Below are 21255 nucleotides of genomic sequence, written 5' to 3'. Positions count from 1 at the left end.
TATATATATATATATATATATATATATATATATATATATATATATATATATATATATATATATGTGTGTATATGTGGATTTTATTTTACAGCAAAAATATGTTTGTAAAAAATGTAATATAAATTTTAGATTTTACAATTAATGTTACTTTTTATCCAAAACAGGAAGAACTCTCTTTTGCAGATTTTTTTTTCAATTAAAAATGTGGAGATGAGGATTTTTGTAGGACAGTGGCAATATAAAACTCCACATTTTAAAAAAAAGCATAAAAAAAGTCACAAAATGTGGAGTGAACATACATACAATTTTTATTGCTGTAATTTTTGTGCTTGCCTATTGATAGTTTAAGACTGAGTTTTTTTTTTACCCAGCTCAGAAACAGAAATTACATATATTTTTTATTTGTCAGGGGGGAAAAGTGGAGGTACATGCTTTTTGTCTTGGACAGCGACGATAACACTTCCTTAAATGTCTACCAAACTAATTATTGTTTTGCTTACTGGAAATTTGGATTTACCGTACATCCCAACCTTCGTGATCCAAAACACCTATTAAATCAAACTTTTGGACAAAAAATAACTCAAAAAATTTGGACATAATATGGACCCTGGCATATTTTCAGTTTGGCATTAGCGGATTCACCTATTTGCAATTTCTTTTGTAACCTATCCTCTGTTCACTGGCGGAGCTAGGATTTTTTTTCTTAGGGGGGCCATGGTGGGGCCAAAGCAGGGCACAGTGGGAAATATGGAAAAAAAAATCACTGGAAAAAAATATCTGAAAATACCCAAATGTCAATTAGTTGGCCTAGCACCCGAGGTGGCCCAAGCATGTTTCGGTGGCCGTTATTTGTGTGCCACTTTGCAAGTTTGCGCAGAGATTTGAAAGCATACCCACGGGTCAGCATTTGCACTCGGGTGTGCAGTCGCTACGATTGGAGTTGCCAAGCGTCCAATGCTTTTGTGTGTTCCCTTTTGACTTTTGTTGCCTCATGACCGCGTTGCTCAAAAAGACGAGTTCCTCACATGGGGGCAGGTAGGGTCAGTGCCTTGACATTCCGTTTGGGCGACATCTTTCTCACCGTCAAACTCTCGCCATAAAGGTGCTTTTTTTTGGGAAACTGAGCACAACAGCCAGCTGACCGGAACAATGCGTCCCTCGCATCGGCTGAACTCGACGTGTTTCCCATGTTTTTTGTGACGACTACCAAACTGGATGTTGGGGAAGGGCGGGACGCGAATGGCTGATCGACGTCTTTGCCGAGTGCAGATCAACCTCAAACACACCAAACTGCGGTTTTGGTGCGACGCCTATTAAAAATATTGTTTTTCTTCTGTTTACGAGATCTAAAATGTGTTCATTTTTGCGCTGCGTTTACCGAGAAAAAAAGAAGACATTTTTGAAATAATTGAAAAAAATGTGAATGTTTACAGTGTATGGTTTTAGTTTTCAGTTTTTATGCTATTCTCCAAGAACATGATGACTTGTGGGCATTTTGATTGAGACAAAATAAAGCACAATGATTTTAAAACGCTGTGGAACGTTTATTTAGCAAAATGTGTTCTTGTTTGAACATCCAGAGACGCTCCAATATCTTTAAAACTCATAAAATTGATCTACTGGTAGATTCAACACATAGTCGTTGAAGTAAATTTTCCGCAGCTGTAGCAGTTAATAGGTTACAATTAACAGTAAACTTAAATTAATTCAAACAGTAAACTTCAACAGAGAGTGGCGTTAGACATGAAGACTTAAATTGTTCAATATTTGCCCATGTGCTGCTGATTACGAAGTGTGTAGTTAAAAAAAAATGGCCCAATGACAGCTCACATCTCAAACAAATTTTATCTCTCATATCTTAAAGGGGCCCATCATGCCAAGTCAACATTTCTAGTGCTTTCATCCACATTTAAATGCTACTTCCACTCCAAAACCCCCCTCAACATGGAGTTTTCTTTCATTCCCTAATCTCTCGAGCATTCCTACTTATTCCTCCTAAGCAACCGCTCCGCTCCAATCTAAGAAAACGACTGGGTCCTCACTTTTCTACTACAAGGTCATGAAAGGAGTGCGGCAGCCACGCGAGGTTTAAGTGAATTTAGCGTCTTACTTGCTGGTTAGAAACACCAAATTATCTTACATTTCATAAGAAATTAGATCGCCATTGTGTCAAAGGTAATATATAATCATATATATGCAAAAAGTCAACTGTGGAAATCTGAAAACACCATATGGCCCCTTTAAGGCACAACTGTATTAATAGCTAATAATAGCTACAATAATCCGGATTAAGTCAAATTAATCAACTGTTTTTTTTTAATCAAATGGATTACACTTTATTGGGAAATTAAATAAAACATGGGGGTGTTGTTGTGTAGGCAAAGCATAACAACACCGTCCACTGTGTTAAATCTACATATATAAAAAAAAATTGCTGATAAAAGAAGGAGTCAAGCTTGATTGCATACAACTAGTAAGTGGGAAACGACTATTAACAATAGTAAAAGATTGCATTTGACGGTGGTCGGGGCAGAGAGGGTAGGGCTGACAATTAGCTCAAACTATGCACAGGAGATTTTAGTCAAATTCAAAGCCAAGTGGCATCCTTTATACAGCATTTGGTGTACAATGTACACACCACATGATAAAAAATAAAAAAAGAAAAAGCTCCAATCGGCCGCCCATTGACAGGATCTGGTCCAGGAATTTTGCTACTCATCCAAAGCGCCAAAGGAAGATGCCTGCCCACTCAACAGAACTAGGACAAACACAAAAAGAGAAAGTCCATATCAATGCATCTGAAAGGTTCCAATTTGAGTGTGCAATTGCGATTGAACACAAACGTAGGTTGTACACGTGCAACCAACCCAAGTCTCATTGACTCAAAGAACAACATAAATGTTACGACTTTTTCACCAGCACACCCACCGATTGCGGGACCCGATGGTGTCGGTCGGGCCCGGATGCCGCTGGTGATGACGACCTAGACGTGCCTTTTTAACTGCACCTTTACCTTCGTTGCTGGGTACTGTAATCTTCATTAATATTGGATTACGATACAAATTGATGAGTTCCAGTGACGTTTCACCTCACTTTAAAGATCCCGGATGAGACAGCACCTGAACAACAGGTTGTCGGGTCTGGCAGACAGAACGGAAACAAAAGCGGGGCAGCCAAGCCGAGCTATGGCTAAGCTAATGGCTAATAGTTTGGATAAGTGGCCAGTAGCATTAAGTGTTTGGGTTCCTGCCTTTATTTAAAATGGTGCGCATTCATGTTTTCAAAGTGCATTATTTCAATGTCACTGCTAAGTAAATAATACATTTCTAAGAGATTTCTTCTTTGAAACATTAAAATTAAATATGTTTGAAGCACTAGTTTGGTTGCGATAAAACGTGACCAGGTTTATTAACAGGGACTGACACGCATCAGAGCGACAGCGACAAGAGTTCAGAAAGTTACTTAAAATTGTCACCAACCACTTTTTGACATTTTCCTCTTTTTCTACAATGCCAGAACTTAATAGTGAAAAGTCTTTGCAAGGAAAGTGGAAATCAAAGGTTTCTAAAATAAATAAATAAAATAAAGAGATAGAAAAATCAACAAACCTTCCATCTATTTCCACATTCATTGCAGAAGACGAACGTGGTCATGGGCTCATCAGCACTGCGAGTTTGAACCTGATGAAAAGGCAAAAATGAACAGTTGAATCGCAACTAAAACATTGGTTGAAGCTCCAAAAGCCGAGCGAAACGTAGCCTGCTGATGCTAATGTACCTGTGTGTAGGTGCAGCATTTGCCCTTGCACTTGCCACAGGTGAAGAGATCCGTCTGCGTGCCCCCTGTGGTGGCCATCTGGTGGTCTCTGACTGCCTCTTTGGTCAAGTTCTTCCTCATCTCTTTCAACTCGTCACTGGCCATTTCCTGCACGAAGGAGGAAGAACGACAATTATTCTAAGTCTTTTCCAAGGTGATCTGAAAAATACATGAATGAACAACAGAACATAATACATAAAAACAAAACATTAATTTTATTATTTTATTAAAAGTGAACATCCAACACGAAACAGATCACTTGGGTCACATTTGAAATATTGAGATGCACACATTTTTTGAAAGGGCATTAAAATACCAGGTTGTGGAAACGTGGTCATATTTGAGGAAGATGGGTCAATTGAAATATTAGGGGGGGAAAAAATGGACAAAATTGCAACCAAAGTTAGTGAAACATACTCCTGAGCATCACATATCAGGACATATAATTACATTAATACCACTTATTTTTCTAAACATGGCCTTTATAATCCCAAATTTTCATACGGATAGAAAATTTTTTTTTTTTTTAAATCTCATTTGCAAAATGTTCAATCTTATTTACTAATAAAAGATTGTGCGATACTGATTTTACCATGCATTGTAGTTGATAGCCACGACGTTTCAGAAATTAATTGATACAACAACGATTACATATTATATCACCATCATGAAAGCTTGATGTGGTAGTAAAAAACAGAGTACATTCGGAATCAGCGCAAAAAAAGAGTTTACTTGTATCGTTGATTAAAAATAAAATGCAGTAAAAATTGGTTCACCAGTGTAAAATATACACACACAGTGGTGCGCTGAAATATGAGTGTAATTCATTCCGTGACCACGCTTGCAACTCTAAACACTTCATCTGTGTTATTTGAAATGAATGGAAATGCCATGAATTGCTTGCAGACCCGCCTCTAAAAAATAAAAAAACTGCTGTATGGCAAATGAGCTCAACTTTAAACACAGATCTGAAAACAATTAAGATCAATTTGGAGGTTTATGGAGATCAGATGAATATAAACCATGCTATGAGGAAATGGAGTGAGGAGTCTTTCTGGCCAGTGAACGCACCTCTGCGGTCATCTTGGCCATGCGCTCGGGGGTGACGCTCCCGCACAGTACCGTCCTCCTCAAATTGGGATTCTTCATGTCCTTAAGGTTGGAGATTCGGCTGCGCACGCGATTCTTGTACTTCATGTCCGTGTTCTTGAACTCTTGGAATATGCGTGAGGGGCAGTCAGGGAAACAAAGCAACTGGATTTGCTCAAAAACAACTATAACCCACAAAGCAGACTCGTCTTGTGCTTTCACAGAGAAGGATATATTCCTCAATCTGCGCGCCAAGTTCGTCACAGTCGGCACCGATGGCGATGTAGTCGTCTGCAAAAGAAAAAAACGCAAACTTTAACAATTCAATAAAACTGAGAGTGATGGAGGAAAAATATTTTATTCATAGCAATGGAAAACTTAAAACATGCATTACAGAAACAATGATTGACAATTAAACATTAAAAAATGAATACTATACACTTGAATACTACTACCACCACCAGAACAAACAGTAATACTAATATTGATACCTCCAGCCTGGAGAGCATTGGACAGCATCTCTCTGCACTTGATCCGTATGGAGTCCGCAGTGCCGGGAGCACGAGGGAAGGTGTTGATTAGCGAGTTGGTGGAGACGTCGGCGTGCTCGCTTTTGCTGCTGGAGTTACTGCTGGAGCTGCTGACGGGGAGCAACGCAACGACCTCAATATATGCATACTAGAAGAGAAAACAACAAGACAACAGGACTCTTGATGCAAATTGCAGTTTGTTACCTTTCTTCCTTTGCCTCTGGACTTCCCTGTGAGGGAGATACAGGGGCCATATCTTTTCTCTTGTCGTCTGAGGCTTTGTCCCCACTTGCGGGTTCGTCTGCAAATACAAAGACGGAATAATTAGATTACAAACGGATAGCAACTGCCAGCTGGCATGACAGTGAACAGCAGCGTGATGAAAGATTCCAGTAGAGATCCGACAAGCACAGACTGGACTCGGGGTGGTAAACGACTCGAGATGATGCAAAGAAAGGTCCAGATGATGAAAGTGGCGGAAGCTAACAGCTGTTCACAGATGTTCAGTTTAAGACCAACTAAAGATGGAGATGTCTGCATTATAGATATTTTTAAAATAAGCAGCAATGTATTAGTGATTCAAAAGCATAATAAAATAGCTAAGAGGAAGTTGGTCATTGTTATTTTTACAGGTTGCGAAGTGGCGACTCAAGTATTTTTATCAAGATGCCTCACAGATCATTTGATTTTGAAAAATCTGTGAGCATATTGAAGTCTCTGCTACCAATTTGCAACTTGTAAAAATAATTACTTTGTTCCTATTTGCCATTTTCTTACATTTTTGACTCATTGATACACAAGACCTTGGTATTAAGCATTCCCAATGATTACCCACGGATCAGCTGTTAATTTCCATCACTGCCAAGTCTGATCTAGAACTTTCCCTGCAACATCTTGAGAACTTGGAGCCTAGCCTGGCTGGCAGCGCTCTACTGGAATCCTTTCTGTCAAGCTGGAAGCCGCCAGCTTCTCGCAGTCTAAAGAGATAAACTTAAAAAAATATATATATATTTTCCCCAAAAATATTTCTGCAATTGAACACATAGTGAAATGTTTATCATCATTTTTTTGAAGAACTTTTTTTCCCTATTGTATTTCAGTGGACATCAATTATACGCGGACTTTTGCCAGACTGCTCCCGACCCCCCGCAAATAGGAGGGATTTACTGTCTTGAACTTTCAAATTTTATAAATTTGCATTGAATCTTTTGGAGCTGTTTTTTTTACAAACATTATTTCATACGCTCAACTTTCATGTGCACACAGAATTGTATCATCACTTAAGTGCAGTTTATTTTTTTCTGAACTGTATTTCAGTGGGTGTCAATGTTACAGTGCCTTACAATATTTTTTGGGTAATTAAAACTAATTTTCGAGCAACACTTAGGGCCAACTACACTCCTGCTTTATAAAGTGGCCTTTACAGTTAGTAGTTTATTATAGCTAGTAGTTTCGATGCATCCAGTCCATCATGAATACAGCACAGGAAAGGAAGGTGGATTTCTCATATTTTTAAACTGATTTCTACTGACCCAAAAGTTTCTTCCATGATTTGATCAAAGACTTGGCTAGAGATGTCACCTCCTCATCTGTGCTCTGCTTGCGGATGGCGTTGACAGACATCCCAATTCTGGTTGACTGTGATGGAAAAACAAATAATTAAAAAAAAAGGATTCATAGTTTGCTTGCACAGTGGTGCATTGAGATGCGAGTACTTTTTTGGGTGACCACGGTCATGACACAAAACATGTCTCAAATCATCTTCTGTTATTGAAATGAAAATGAGTGGAAAGAGCATTATTTTGTTCCAGCCTCCCCCAAAAACAACAATATTTTTCATAAAGGAGTAAGAAAATGCTTGTGAGTTGTCATACGATCGGCATGCATGTGTTGCCCCACCGTTTGTGTTCAAATATTTGTTACTTGAAGTCAGGGTTCTAAAACTGACTACATATGCTAACAGTTGGCATTTCAATCATAGATTATATTACATATTATAGATTAGCATAAAGATAGGCCGGCAATTGTCATGAATACACACAATAACAACTCTCTTTGATGTTGAGTTTGGTGGCAAACTTTATCTGAGAGCTGCATTGAACATCATGTTTTTTTTTTGAAGAATTATTCAGTATTTACCACATTGCTGTTTTTTGCGAGATGTCTGGCATTTTGAAAACTCGTAAATTGGGTCACTTGCATCTCAAGGCACCCCCATATAGCACTGTTTTGGGCTTTTTCAGGGTACCTGAAGTAGTTCCAGGGTCATCGGAACGCTGCGGAGCTCCTTGAGCAGGTCCAAAGCACCAGACTGTGGAGCAAAAAGACAAAACAGTTCTTAGCAACACAGTCAACGTTGATATCCCACAAAGCTCAATTTTATTTATATTTCACCCCGTTCGGTGATGGTTTGAGCGCCGTTGTTGTTGCTAGCAGCTAACGGCTAGCTCGTGGCTAAGCGTCACAACATAACAACAGGTAAGTTAGCTCCCACCGAGGCATGTTTAAAGCCAACGTTGGGTGCTTAACGCTAAGCGAAACGGTCCAACGGAAGTGAAAAAGTTACCACAGAGGGACATTTTGTTGAATGAGAGCCACTTTCTTGTATTCGTTCTTGCTAACCGTTTATATCAATGTCCGTTTAGCCTGGCTGGCATTCATTCCCATCACATTGCAGCGCCACTCACCCCGTTTTTCTTCTGCGCCATTTTGTCCATTTTCTTGGCGATTCGAATGATCTCCTCTTCCTCCCGCTTGCCCATGGCGACCGGGGAGTCGAAAACCAAGCGCGCGGAGAGAGGCCAGTGAAAAGACAAAGAAGGAAAAGGGAATCCCGGATGAAGAGCACGCCACTCCGTTGAAGGAAGCGGCGCTCGAGCAGCGAGGCGGCGGATGCCAGAGCCTCCGCTGTGTAGCAGACCTGACTAATCGATGCACGATGGTCGCAGGGGCAGATAATCGAGATGGATAAACAAATCAACGACTCCGAAGTCCGAATTGATTAATTTTCTCTTCTTTCGCCACTTTAAATGGATTTTTAAAAAAAAGAGAGACACAAAATGATGAATAGCATCTTTGTTGATCTTTTTTTAAATTTTTTTTTACCATTTATCACCCCGTCTATAGAGGGCGCCAAAGCACCTGATGTGACTCAAATCATACAAATAGTAAAATAAACTAAATCAGAAGTCCGTGTCCGTACATTGATTCGAGATTCCATAATCTCTTAATTCCTCCTTCCATCATGTTTTGCTAGTTAATGTGCCAACATAAAATGCTTACCATTCATTGTTTTTTCTCCCCACACTGTGCTTACATTTGGCACAGTTTGCTACACGTGGATATTGTTGCGGTATAAGCAGGTTTTAATCAGCACACGGGCATTTGTTTATTTGCACTGTGTCTACATGCAAGTACAATACAATTTAACACCCACCGTTAGTGGAACCAAACCAAGAGTCCACTGGGAATGTGCAAAGATGGCACGCTGGCCACACATGCCCCTGTCTTTTAATCCAACCAACCGAGTATTTAGGTTATCAGGGGTCCTGTAATAATTGTTCATTTACCAATTTTCTTCCTATAATTGGTTGCAATTTTTTTAAATTAATTTCTCCCAGAACTACATATTTCTTTTATTAGGGGAAAAAATAAAATAAAACTTGTTACAAAGTTTGAAAAAAGATTGATATATTTTTAGAAAATCTTTACATGCAATAGATTTTAATGTAATTATTATGTAAGTACTTTTTAAAAAAATGTTCCATATTAAAGACGAGTCTTAATATTCAAACTGCATTGTGTTGCAGTGGTGAAGAAGAATATGAAATATGCTTTTTAGGAATGAAACCTCTGCAACACCTTTGATGAACAATTGGGCCTACTCCACTGCTGTATTTTCATGTTATACATTATGGTTGCATGTTGTAAAATGTTGAGAACCACTGCTCCATAGTATGAATTTACTACCAAAGAAATGAGGCTTATAATGTAAATGTTAGTGACCAATTGATCACCTGCTTTCAGTCCGTGCTCTAATTTTATTCTGACTCATACTAGTGCGCAAAATCTACCGGCTAATCCCTATTAGGCCCAAGAAATCTCTAATCTGATTATGCGGCCTACTTGTCAATGGTACCTGTTCAAATCAACTCTGCTGTCTCCTGTGCATAACAGTGGATTCATTTATAAGATTTTTTGAGCTGACAATAACTTTCACGTTGCTAATTGCCCATATTAACTTTACTGCAGCTTTATGCAGCCAATGAGACCAGAAATTAGTTTTCTTTATTTTTATTGTGCTACATTAATGTGTAACTAACTCATCCCACCACTACCAAAACAAGTAGTTCTTGTCAAACAATTATTTTATTTTTTGTGTTTCCTTACTGTGATGCTGCAATGCTGAGCAAAGATTAAGCAAATTGGCCGCAGTGCTGCCAGCCCTAAAATAGCCCTTGCGCACACTCGCACACACACACGGCTGAGAGGCTTTCTCTGTAGCTCGGACAAGGACTGATATACACTCTTTTAAATTGGCCACAATGTAAGAAATAAGGTAAGATCATGTCATTTATATCTCTTAGGCATGTTTTCAGATTTCCTGTACTACCTGAAGGCCTTTTTCTGTCCCAATTGACGTCCATATACGGAGCCTTGTTTGTTACTTTCGAGGCTTGTTGTCTTGGTCAAGGTAGCGGATGTAATTATCATTTCCACTTAAGTAAAGTTATTCTTTTTTACTGATACATTACATATATTTTTTTCAATGTTTAAGAAAGCTCTGGCAGCATGGTTAAAAAGTGGCTCGTACATCTGTGTCACATAACCAATAGATTCTGGTTCTGAATGCCGGTTGAGGCCCTCAAGAGCTGCTGTGATCTCCATGCACTTTGTGTGCTTTTTCTCCGGGTACTTCAACTACGTCGCACATTCCCAAAACATGTATAACAGGTTATGTTTATTGAAGACTCTTAATTGCCGATAGATGTGAATGGCATACTGGCCGTTCCAGAAAATTCACACATTTTCTGGAAATTCCCAAAGGCCACCCCGCCCATGCCACATACGATGTTAAATAAATAACTGCGTGACAGTGTCAATAATGTATCTACTGATCAGCTTAAAAGCGTTTTCATCTCGTTTTATTTTAGCAGTTGAGCTACAACGAGTAGTTACTTAAACAACCTAAACCATAGGTGTCAAACTCTAGCCAGCGGACCAAATTTGGTTTGCGGTGTAATTATATTTGACTACTGATGACTACTATACCATTTTACATTCTATGTCAGGGGTGGGCAAAGTTTTTGATTGGCGGGCCACAATGGGTTCTAAAATTTGACAGAGGGGCCGGACCAGTGCTTTGGTAACCTGAAAGTGAAAGTGAACCAAAGCATTACAACAATAAATATGTCTCTGAAAAACCACAATATTTAGAAAATACATCATTAACAAGGTTTCTTCATTTAATTTTCTTCAAGTTCAGCGGGCCGGATTAAAACGTTTAACGGTCCGCATGTGGCCCCCGGGCCGTAGTTTGCCCACACCTGTTCTATATATATATATATTTTATATGATAATAGTAACATTCAAAATGATAATAGTCATTTTAATTACACATCAGCTCCTATGCACTTTTTCAGAGTACATTATGGATTTCAACAACAGTCCCTTGCTTTGTGTCTTCTCTATAGTTGCTCACCATGAGCAACACACCTACCCAGGAGAAGCCTGTCCATGCAGGCTCTCCAGCCAGTGGGCCTACGCAACCCTCCCGATCGGTACAGCCGATGTCCGACCCCTCAGTGCCAAAGCGTTTGTGCTTCTACAAAAGTGGCGATCATACATTTGGTGGGCACCGGATGGTCATCAACGCCCGTACCTTCAAGACCTTTGACGCCCTCCTGGATATCCTTTCCAGTAAAGTGCCTCTGCCCTTTGGCGTGCGGACTATCACCACACCCCGAGGAACCCACCTGGTGACGGGATTGGACGATTTACAAGATGGGGCATCCTACCTGTGCTCTGACCAGAAGCGAGTCAAGCCGGTCAACTTGGAGGAGGTAAACCGGCGGCAGGTCCCCTGGAACATGCCCAGAGCCTTCAGTGCGGGCCGGCGGAGGCGCCATGGACTCCAGTTGGGCTCCTTCAGGCGAGGCGGCGATAGCAGTGGCAGGCCGGTCAAGGTTTCGGAGCGAGTGGCCGTGAGGACGCCGAGGAGGCTGGTGGTCATCAAGAACAAGGATCCTGAAATGAGACGGACGATTGTGCTGCAGAAAAGGACGGCGCCCACCTTTGATGCATTGCTGGACTACCTCTCACAGATTCTGCAGTTTCCAGTGCTCAAACTCTACTCTATCGACGGAAGAAGAGTGAGTATAAGAATAGATGTTGGTGCCTGAGGGAGACATAAGGCCCTCTTGGAATTGTTAAATTTTATGCTTTTGATGAATGGATTGTTTTTTGGGGGCTTGAAAACCCCCCCCAAAAAATTTACTTAATTTGACTATGTCACTACGTTGAAGTGTTCACAGTTGAATGTTTCAGCATTTTTTGTATATCTTGCTGTTCTTCCTAACAAGTGCAACATTCATAAAATGGTTTGATACATGAATTGACAAATACATTTCCTGGTTCAGTTAAAATTGGTATTCAAATAAGTCTTTTTCATGCTGGTCACATTTTGACATCATGACACCAAGAAGACACCTAAAAAATGTATCAACAGTACTTTGGAAGGCTTTAAACAGGATGGTCTTGGAGGGAAGTGGCTACTGAGGTTAGAGTTTCACATAGTATAATCTCCAGGCTGCAACAGAGATAATGAAATAGTCACAGAAAGGTATACGGCAAATGGTAAATGGGCTGTCACTTGTGTTTTTTTTAACTTTGGCACTAAAAGGGCTTCACACTGTTTCCTCATCTAGCTACTGAAGAGGCAGCATCACTAGAAACTGATGGTTCAGTTTCCTGCTCTAACACACTTCGACATGATTACACTGGTCGTGGATCAAACCCTCAGCTTCTGAGTCGGGAGATGTTCACTCTACCACTGAGCAGTGATGTCCCAGTGACACATGGTCAGTTGGGGAAAAATGGTTGTGGATTTTGCTTTCAGCTCATTAGACAACTGCAAGTTGTGCAAGAAGCACTGAAACAACGAGGGGTTGGGCATGTGCATTCAAAAGTTTAGAGAAGGTCAAATGACTTGTGAATGCATTTTAGGTTTATCCTGAAATTTCACCCGACAGCTGCACAGCCTTAACTTTTTTGTGAATTGTGTATTTTAAGTGTGGCAAACACCAGTTTCAACACGCAACACAAAATTAGGAGGATACCGTTAGAAGAGTGGTTCTCATCTCAAATTTCCCCATTGTGGGACTAATAAAGGACATCTTATCTTATCTGTTGGCACTCTGGAACCTGCATTGTCTTATGGTTGCAATGCCACACCAATTTTTATAGAATTTAGGGCACTAATTTTTTTTTTCTTTTTTTTTTAAGTAGCAACTGAAAATACATGTATGTTTTTAAACGTTCTTTCAAATTAGTTTGAAATATTGCCAAAAGTAAACTAGAGACTATAGAGCAGGAACATAGCCTGCCGCTTCCCGACTGTACTCCTTGTGGGAACTTGGCACGCCTCTGTACTGTACCCAAAAAACAAACAAACAAAAAATTTTTTTTAATACAAATACACATCAGTTTTTTTTTCTAGTTGTCTGTGGCCCACTTTTGTGTCTCAGCCGACGAGTTGAAAATCACTTCAGTAGAGGAAAACAAAAGTCAAAATGACTGAAATTGAACAGTAGGCTTGGTCATTATTGTCAGAAACAGCCTTATTGGGTGAATACCAGGGCTCATAATTTGCCAAACTGCTACTGGGGAATTTGGCCAAATGAGCTCCAATCAGAAGCAGGTATCCGAGACGAGTGATTCCTGAACAATCAATCTCACCTACACCCCAAAAACACAAGTTTGCCAAATAGACAAACTTGTAAATGGCCAAGTTCACCCAAGATTTCCTTGGTCAAAAACAATTCTGGCAGGGAACCAGATGAAGAGAGAAGACTCCTACCCTAATCCTAGTGATGCTAGTACAATCATTATTGTGGTTATCACAACAGAGGCTTTTAGTGCAGATGTCGTAAAACATCTTTCCTTTTCTTGCAGATCGGCGGTCTCGCTGCTCTAATCTTGTGCTCTGGATTCCTAGTGGCGGCAGGCAATGAACCGTTTAGGCTCAGCAACCACAGTTTCCAAAGGACAAGCCAGACGGTCCAGGCAATGTTCATGGAAACAGGGCAACGGTCCATGCTCCAGCATCAAGCTCGTAAGTCAGGGGTCTTCAACCCTCTTCCTCGAGGGCCGGTGTCCTGCCCGTTTTCCATCTCTCCCTGGTGCAACACACCTGACCGATCGTGCGCTAGCTTTTGCAGACCTTGCTGATTATCTGATCATTTGAATCAGCTGTGTTGCAGTAGGGAGAGTTGGAAAACCTGCAGGACACCGGCCCTCGAGGAACAGGATTGAGGACCACTATCGTAAGTGTTCAGTCGGTCAAGATAGTCATTAAAAACTTGGAACTAAGATCAGAGAACTGCCGTGCAGTCACAGTTGTCCTCAAACCCAAGTCTCACTGTAAATCTTGTTTTTTTAAATCCACATGCTAATCTCGTTCTCAACTAATCAAAGCATTTAGTTTTACATTTTTAATGAAGATGTTAAAGAAGACATTTTGTGGACCCATTTCGTAAAATTGAAGAGTTCCTTGTTGTCTTAATAATAGGAGTGCAAGATGGTTTTGTCAAACCGTTCCATGGATAGAGAACAAAGGTACTACTTTATACACATTATTTATTGTCTCGCTGAAATCAGCCCTTTTTTGTGGAGTGGGGAGAGGGTTGGTCGCTTCTCATAGAAGAGAGCCAGGCCTCATCCCACCCTATACATCCATCCATCATCTGTACCGCTTCTCCTCACTAGGGTCGCGGGGGGTGCTGGAGCCTATCCCAGCTATCTTCGGGCAGTAGGCGGGGGACACCCTGAACAGGTTGCCAGCCAATTGCAGGGCACCACCTTATACAGTGCTGGGCCAATGTTAAGTTGTTGTCACCATGACAATCAGGGGCAGAACCTGACCTCTGCCCCTAGAGAAACCTTGTAGGCTGCCTCTCATCATCTCGCTGGATAGTGTACGTGAGGCAGTGGGTTTTGAAATCGCTGCCGACTGTGCCAGTTGACTTCCGGCCGTCAAGAGTGCGTGCAGTAATGTTGCAACCCTGGCTGATAGATATTCAGATAGAGTACACCAAAGTGACTCAAGATCTTCGTCCAGCCAATCGGAACATGTCATGTCTTGTTACATAACTATGGGTCAGATATGCAGATTGGTTTACTCAATAAAATAAGCAGATAACTAAAAACTTGGAATTTCACACCCAATGGGTTGGCAGGCACTCCAGAGACCCAACTGTTTGTATATTAGTATTAAAAAAATGTAATTTTCCATAATAATGTATCTCTTTTAAATAGAAACCTCATATTGCTTAAAATGTCACATAACTTTACCTGAGTAATAATGATCTTTACCATCTTTCTGTTCCTAAAGCCAGCCACAAATCAGTCTCCAGTGGAAGAGGCTCCAGGATTTTTTCTCTGTCATCCGAGCAATATATCGTCGGCCAGATTAACAAATCTCGTGAGGGAAGTGGAAGCAGTCACACTAGATCACCTGAAGTTGACCCGACTAGCATGGAATCGTGTGGATGCACGTCAGCGGCTCACCAACCCAACACTTGCATCTTACCTCAGGACGATGACATTGAGAAATCCTTCCGGGTAAACCAAGACGGCAGCATGACCGTAGAGATGAAAGTGCGTCTTACCATCAAAGAGGAGGAGATGCTCCACTGGACTACCACAGTCAGCCGCTCAAGCCTTAGGAGGAGGACAGTTCGTGCCTCAGTCACTGAGTCAGGCAACATCTCACCTGACTCAAACATCTATGTTGCCAAAAGATCCGCTGGCATACGTGAAGATGAGGCAAAAGAGGAAAACCAGCTTCCAACAAATGGAGCAAAGGTCAGCTTTAACAACGTGCGGGACGCAACAAAAATGATCAGACCTGCCCCAACTCCAGGCTCTCATCGTGTAAAGAAGGAGGCGTCTTTTGAGAGCATGAAGATGCTGACAGAGTCCGGGGTCCAAGAGAGCACCGTTGGCCATTATTCATATTTGGAGAGGACTAGTGAAGGAGACACAATGGAGGGATACTGCAGGGTCAGACACAGCAGCAGTAGCCAACCCATCCCAAATCCTCAGAAAACTGTTCTGGAAGGCAACAACACATCCTTCCTGAAATCCTCAGGAGGAGCAGAGGTCCTCAAGATAGAAAATAATGGGATGGAGGTTCGAGAGACTGTGATGCGTATTTATGAGAGACAGGGCAGCTGCAATAATTACCTAGCAAATGATGGCTCAGATGATACCCCTTTGCATCGTTCCCCTCCTGTGCCACAAAGCCACCAGTCCACAGCCTCAGGTCCTTGTTCATCTAGCAATGATATCGACTTTAGCTTGCAGCAGCCTACTGCTGATTCACTCCAAAGACAGAAAGAGGAGATGCTGTCATTGTCATCAGAACCAATGTCCCCAACACTCCAGGTGGCAAACAGACCAGCTTTAGTGTCAAAGAATGAAGCCATAATTGAGAAAAACTCCCCAAAACCACTTCAGAAAAAGACAGAGACAAAAAAGATCTCCCAGTCAAGGTTAATGGAAAAAAAACCTAAACAATCATCAGCGGACAGGCGCAATAGCAATGCTAATGCTGGAAAAAGTCTCAGTTCAACAGAAAGTGCTAAAAGTGGTCCAAACCCAAAGCTAGTTGAAAAAATGCAAACTAACACTTCAGGTAGACGTGGAAAGGAATCAGAAACATTAGTTAGAACCTCAACCAAGGAAAAAAACATGAATAAATCAGCTGCTAAATATAATGGCCACAATGTAGATACCCCATCTGCCAGGCCTCCCATGAAGAAGAATGTGTCAGATCTTTTGAAGCTCCAAAAATCCTTGAGAAAAAAAACAAGCAGCAAGTCCATAACCATGATTGACAACAAACTGTCATCCACGGAGTTGGCTAAACCAAGTGTTTCAAAGATTTCTCTCAACCGGTCCCCCGCTGAAATCCAACAGTATGTTGAGAACTGGTTGGAGGAGGTCATTCCAGACCCAGTAGTTTACATGGTGACCTCAGATGGACCAGAACCGCCAACAAAGGTTTTATTTCAAATTGGTTGTGATTCAGAAACTGAGGAAAAGAAAGAAACAGAGGAAACAGTAGATTACTGTCAGACTCCCTCTGATACTTTGAGGTTGACAGCTTCTTGTCCCTCTGTCCCCCTCTGTTCGAAAGAACAGGAACCAACAGATGTTTCAATGCCAAAGGTTGAATCCACCGACCAACATACTTGTATGTTCTCAAAAAACTCATCCGAGTCAAACAATGAATCACCTTCATATCAAGTCAATATTTTAAGCATGAAAACAAAGCTGAAGCCGGTCTTGCAGGAACTTTGTACATCAATTCAGTCAATGCGAATGATCTCTGATCAATCTAACAGTCCTCTTGATTTTTCATACCAGGTGGCTTCAGTGTTTGGCTCCTCTTGCAAAACTGTCCTGTCATTCTTGTTGGTGATGGCTCTGAGAGATGATCTAACGAGCGACAGTACAGATTCAGAAAATACCTCAGAAGCCATGCTGCTCTTGAAATTCCTACAGAACATTTCTGCCATCGAGGACCAGGACGAACAACGGGCCAGCCTGATTGATTTGCACAGTGGAGCATCACCCCAGTTTATGAAGAGCTGGATGGATTTCCAAACCTGGAGGGAAAAGGTGGAGTCAGAATCACTCATTCACACATTTCAAGACACCCAAGAATCAATTTGTGTTCAGGGTGCAATTGTTGACCAGCTCATGAAGGAGCTGAATATTCCGTGTGACCTCAGGAAGGAAATTTCCTCAGCACTTGAACAGGCTCCCGAAGAAGAGTGTACTGTTGTAGAGCCTGAAAGAAACTCCTCAGAAGCAGCACCTGTGGAGCAGATTATGCAGGACATAAAACAATTCTGTGATAATGCTTGCATTCATGAAAACACAAATGATAAGGATGATCGCTCATCATGTGCTGAGGAAATGGAAGAAGAATCTGCCAAGGAAACAAGCGATGACAGTAAACCAAAAGTAGCATTGGTAGACACAGGGGACCTCCACGATGATGAAGGAAAGATAAAGGGTGCAGAGGATCACACAGAGGAAGGGGAGATGAAACCGAAAGGAAGTGAGGAGGACACAGAGGATGAAGCAGTGTTTAAAGAAAGGGGCCAAAAAGAGGAACCTTGCAAGGAAGAGACAAAGAACATGGAGAGAGAGGAAAAAGGCGACATAGTTGAGAGGGATGAAGAAGTGGGCAAAGAAGAAGAAGAGGCCATTATAGAACATGAAGTGGATGACAAAGATGACACTGAGGAAAATGTGGAAGGAACAGAAGCCTTAAATGAGGACAACAATGAAAAGTGTAATGTAGACATACCCGAAGCTATTTTGGAATGTGATCTGGTTAAACAGACCGAGAAGGTGGGGGAGGATGAAGAGGATAGTCGAGAAATTTGTCCAGGAGAAGAATTTTTAGAGGAAGTGGCTGATCGGACACCGGCTAAAGTGGAAAGTGAAGACAGCTTAGGATGTTCCCTAGAACCAGATCCAGAGGTGGAAGGAACTGCAAATGTCCCTGATGAGGGAAAGGAGGATGATAACATCGAGGAAAACGTGGAAGCGGAAGCAACAGAGTTCTTAAGTGAGGACAAATACAAGAAGGGTGATGATAATGTAGACAGACCTGAACCTACTACTGAGGAGAAACAAGTAGATCGAATAGAACAGACGGACTTGCTGGAAATGGATAAGCAGGACACCCGAGAAATAACCCCAGAAGTAGAATTAGAAAGTGAAAATGACTTGGTGTGTTCACAAGAACCAAGTCCAGAGGAAGAAGGTAAAGCAAGTCTGTCTGATGAGGGATGTGAAGAAGTGGAGAATGTGCAAGAAAAAGAAACAGAGGACATAAACGAGATGGGTAATGATGATGAAGACATATCTGAACCTACTATAGTCGAGGAAAAAGTAGATGGAATAGAATGGCTACAGAAGCAGGAGGAGAATGAGAAGGTAACGCAAGAAACTAGTCCAGACAAAGCATTTGTAGACCAAGTGGAGATGCCTGATTATACACCAGCTGAAGCAGGCAGTGAAGACGTCTTGGGATGTTCGCAAAAAATAAATACAGAGATAGAGGATAAAGCAAGTCCCCATGATGAGCTTATTGAAGAAAGTGAAGGAGTGGGGGATGATACAGAAGATGAAAAGGACAAATTCGAAATTGAGGAAAATATTCAAACAGAAGGAACAGAAATCTTAAGTGAAATTAGCTACGAGGAAAGTATTCTTGCCATACCTGTAACTACAATTGACAAGGAACAAGTAAATCCAAATGAACTGACAGAGAAGCTGGGGCAGGATGCGGAGGGCCTTTGTCCAAAGAAAGAATCTGGAGATGTCGTGGAGAAGCAAAGTGGGACACCAACTGAAAGAGAAAGTGACAATGACATGGCGTTTCCAGAATCAAATCCAGAAGTTGAGGGTTCAGCAAGTTCCCCCAGTGAAGGAGTTGAAGAAGTGGTCAACGAGAAAGGGGATGATATGGAAGATGAAGAAGGGGCAAAGGATGACATTGAGGAAAATATGGAAGCGGAAGGAACAGAGATCTTAAGTGAGGACAGCAACAAAAACGGTTACGGTGATGCAGTTGTAACTTATCGTACTGCAAATGAGGAACAAGAAAATCTTTCAGAACAGATAGAAACGGTGGATGAGGAGGACACGTGTCCTGAGGAAGAATTTGGAGAAGAAGAAGTTACAGCCAGTGTCCCTGATGAGAGCTTATGTACAAGCCCACAGAAGGATTCAGATGAGAAAGATCATTTAAATATGGAACATGGCACTGAATCACCACTATCCACAATCCACCCTCAGGAACAAAGCCACAGCCTAAGCCACCCAGTGGAAATATCACAAGAACTCCTAGACTTTGTAAACTCTGCTCTACAGTCTTCCTCACTTATATTTACGTATGATGAGCATGGCAAAATTAGAATAGAGCCGGATCATGCGCATATCACTGAAATGAAGAAAACTCTCGACCCAACGATCCAAAGAGATTGTTCGTATGGTTCAAAATGCCTTCAGAGCCCGCTCACCTCAGATTTATCAGACTATAGACCAGAAAGTTTGGAAAGCGGTGGATATCAAAGCCAAAACTCTGTGGCCAGCACTTCGGAGAGTAACGAAGATGCTTCGGAGAGACCGCCAGAAGGCTTGACTGAAAGAACTAGTCTGGAGTGGGCTACCTCCGAAATATGTAAAAGTCATTCAGAAGGTGGGAGTTTTTCTTCAGCTGACTCCCTTACAAAAACTTTAAGGGAGACTGTGTCTTGCTCCAAAAAGGGGGAATCTGACTCAGCTCCTAAGGACGAACAGAACCCGGAACCCAGTAACGGCGTTTTGATTGACCAAGGTCGATGGTTGCTCAAGGAAAACCATCTGATAAGAAATTCCCCGCCACTCTCTGAGGGCATGTACAGGGATTTGGACAGTACCGCAGAAGACACGGGGAACTCCAGCGAGGAGTCCCAGATTCACAAAATAAGCCAGCACACCCTACTCGCAGCTATATCCTCATCTGAACTGGAAGAACTGGCCAAGCCTCAACCCCCAAGGTGCAACTACTTCACCATGCCACATGGAAGTGACTCAGACCCATTCCCAGATGACACTAGCGACCAAAGCCGGAGCAAAGACACAAACTTTGCGATAGGGAGAGGCTTCAGGGTGTCGCCAGTGGTTGACACCTCCAAAACGCGTGCCAACAAAAATGGCAGCCTTTCATCTTTCACGTCTGTGGAGTTTAAAATAGTGGACAGAAAAGTGTACCCCGAGGTAGGAGAGTCCTCGGCCGCGGTGGAAACACGAGGGAACTCCAGCGGCAGACACCAGTCACAAGAGTCCACAGATGCAATAAATGTGAGGTGCGGACAATATTGTCAAATTCTCTAACTGGCAGAACCGGTAAAAGTGGGATGTTTTTAACATCTTAACTGAATTTCAAAATGTAAGGAATTGCTTGTAAATTACAAGTAGTCAATCATTTATGTTGGTCGACCCTGAGCAGATGGGAAAGGAATAATTCATTCATAGGATAATCTTTTAGAGCCTCCGACAATCAGGCCTTGGCCGACATTGAACAAAACAAAAGAAAATTTGCCTCAAACATCTGTCTGTACCCGGCTTACCTGTAATTGTTTCTTGAAAGATTTCCTAGCAGATAAGAACCATTTCATACGTGACTAAATGAAATGACCTCACATTTTATGTTCTTTCAATTGATTTTCTGCCAATACAGCATTTATTAGTCTATTAATTTCATTTTACTGTACATTTTTGCCTTTTCCCCACAGAGCACAATATATTGAACAGTGGTTTATCAACAAATTGTGAAAGGACTGAATTGTGACAAAATGTTGTAAAAATATGTAAATACGTCCATAAAATATTTTTCCATTTGAACAGAGTGATATTTTTTCATTTTCAACACACTTTATTTTCCCCCCATATTGGAATAGATAAGTTTCAGTAAAAGATATTAGAATATTAGAAAACTTATACCCCCCAAAAAACAACAGAAACTTATTTTAGA

The 21255-nt window shown here is 41.4% G+C and overlaps 2 protein-coding genes across 5 annotated transcripts; one reads left to right on the top strand and one right to left on the bottom strand.

Moving 5' to 3' along the window:
• Positions 1-1531: 1531 nt before the first annotated feature.
• tcea1 (transcription elongation factor A (SII), 1) lies at positions 1532-8384 on the bottom strand. 4 transcript variants are annotated; one of them, XM_088311859.1, is made up of 10 exons: positions 8123-8383; positions 7684-7746; positions 6968-7073; positions 5640-5736; positions 5397-5542; positions 5140-5196; positions 4888-5042; positions 3778-3924; positions 3609-3680; positions 1532-2758 (listed from the first exon to the last, which is right to left on the bottom strand). In XM_088311859.1, exons 1-10 carry the CDS (start codon positions 8195-8197, stop codon positions 2750-2752), a joined length of 927 nt encoding a protein of 308 aa, XP_088167985.1. In that variant the 5' UTR covers positions 8198-8383; the 3' UTR covers positions 1532-2749. The 4 variants fall into 4 exon arrangements, with proteins under 4 accessions (XP_088167985.1, XP_088167983.1, XP_088167986.1 ...); XM_088311857.1 differs by having other exon boundaries at positions 5397-5545; positions 8123-8382; XM_088311860.1 differs by lacking the exon at positions 1532-2758 and having other exon boundaries at positions 3600-3680; positions 8123-8384.
• Positions 8385-9903: 1519 nt separating this feature from the next.
• Positions 9904-20629, top strand: rp1 (RP1 axonemal microtubule associated). The gene is made up of 4 exons (XM_088311902.1): positions 9904-9993; positions 11129-11806; positions 13608-13767; positions 15046-20629. Exons 2-4 carry the CDS (start codon positions 11138-11140, stop codon positions 20613-20615), a joined length of 6399 nt encoding a protein of 2132 aa, XP_088168028.1. The 5' UTR covers positions 9904-9993; positions 11129-11137; the 3' UTR covers positions 20616-20629.
• The last annotated feature ends 626 nt before the right edge of the window (positions 20630-21255 follow it).

Source organism: Idiotropiscis lumnitzeri, chromosome 12 (genome assembly GCF_059441095.1).
Source record: "Idiotropiscis lumnitzeri isolate Australia: NSW breed Sydney's pygmy pipehorse chromosome 12, RoL_Ilum_1.0, whole genome shotgun sequence".
In the NCBI taxonomy this organism is placed as follows: domain Eukaryota; kingdom Metazoa; phylum Chordata; class Actinopteri; order Syngnathiformes; family Syngnathidae; genus Idiotropiscis; species Idiotropiscis lumnitzeri.
Note: the sequence above shows the minus strand (reverse complement) of the source record. Positions and strands in the feature narration are given on the sequence as shown.

Excerpts from the sequence above, each read along its gene's own strand:
- rp1 (XM_088311902.1), top strand. The coding sequence starts at position 11,138 with ATGAGCAACACACCTACCCAGGAGAAGCCTGTCCATGCAGGCTCTCCA. Across the intron at positions 11,807-13,607 it reads ACTCTATCGACGGAAGAAGA|ATCGGCGGTCTCGCTGCTCT; the intron begins GTGAGTATAAGA and ends CTTTTCTTGCAG. Across the intron at positions 13,768-15,045 it reads CATGCTCCAGCATCAAGCTC|CCAGCCACAAATCAGTCTCC; the intron begins GTAAGTCAGGGG and ends CTGTTCCTAAAG.
- tcea1 (XM_088311857.1), bottom strand. The coding sequence starts at position 8,197 with ATGGGCAAGCGGGAGGAAGAGGAGATCATTCGAATCGCCAAGAAAATG. Across the intron at positions 7,074-7,683 it reads TGACCCTGGAACTACTTCAG|TCAACCAGAATTGGGATGTC; the intron begins GTACCCTGAAAA and ends TTTCCATCACAG. Across the intron at positions 3,925-4,887 it reads TGGCCAAGATGACCGCAGAG|GAAATGGCCAGTGACGAGTT; the intron begins GTGCGTTCACTG and ends TCCTTCGTGCAG.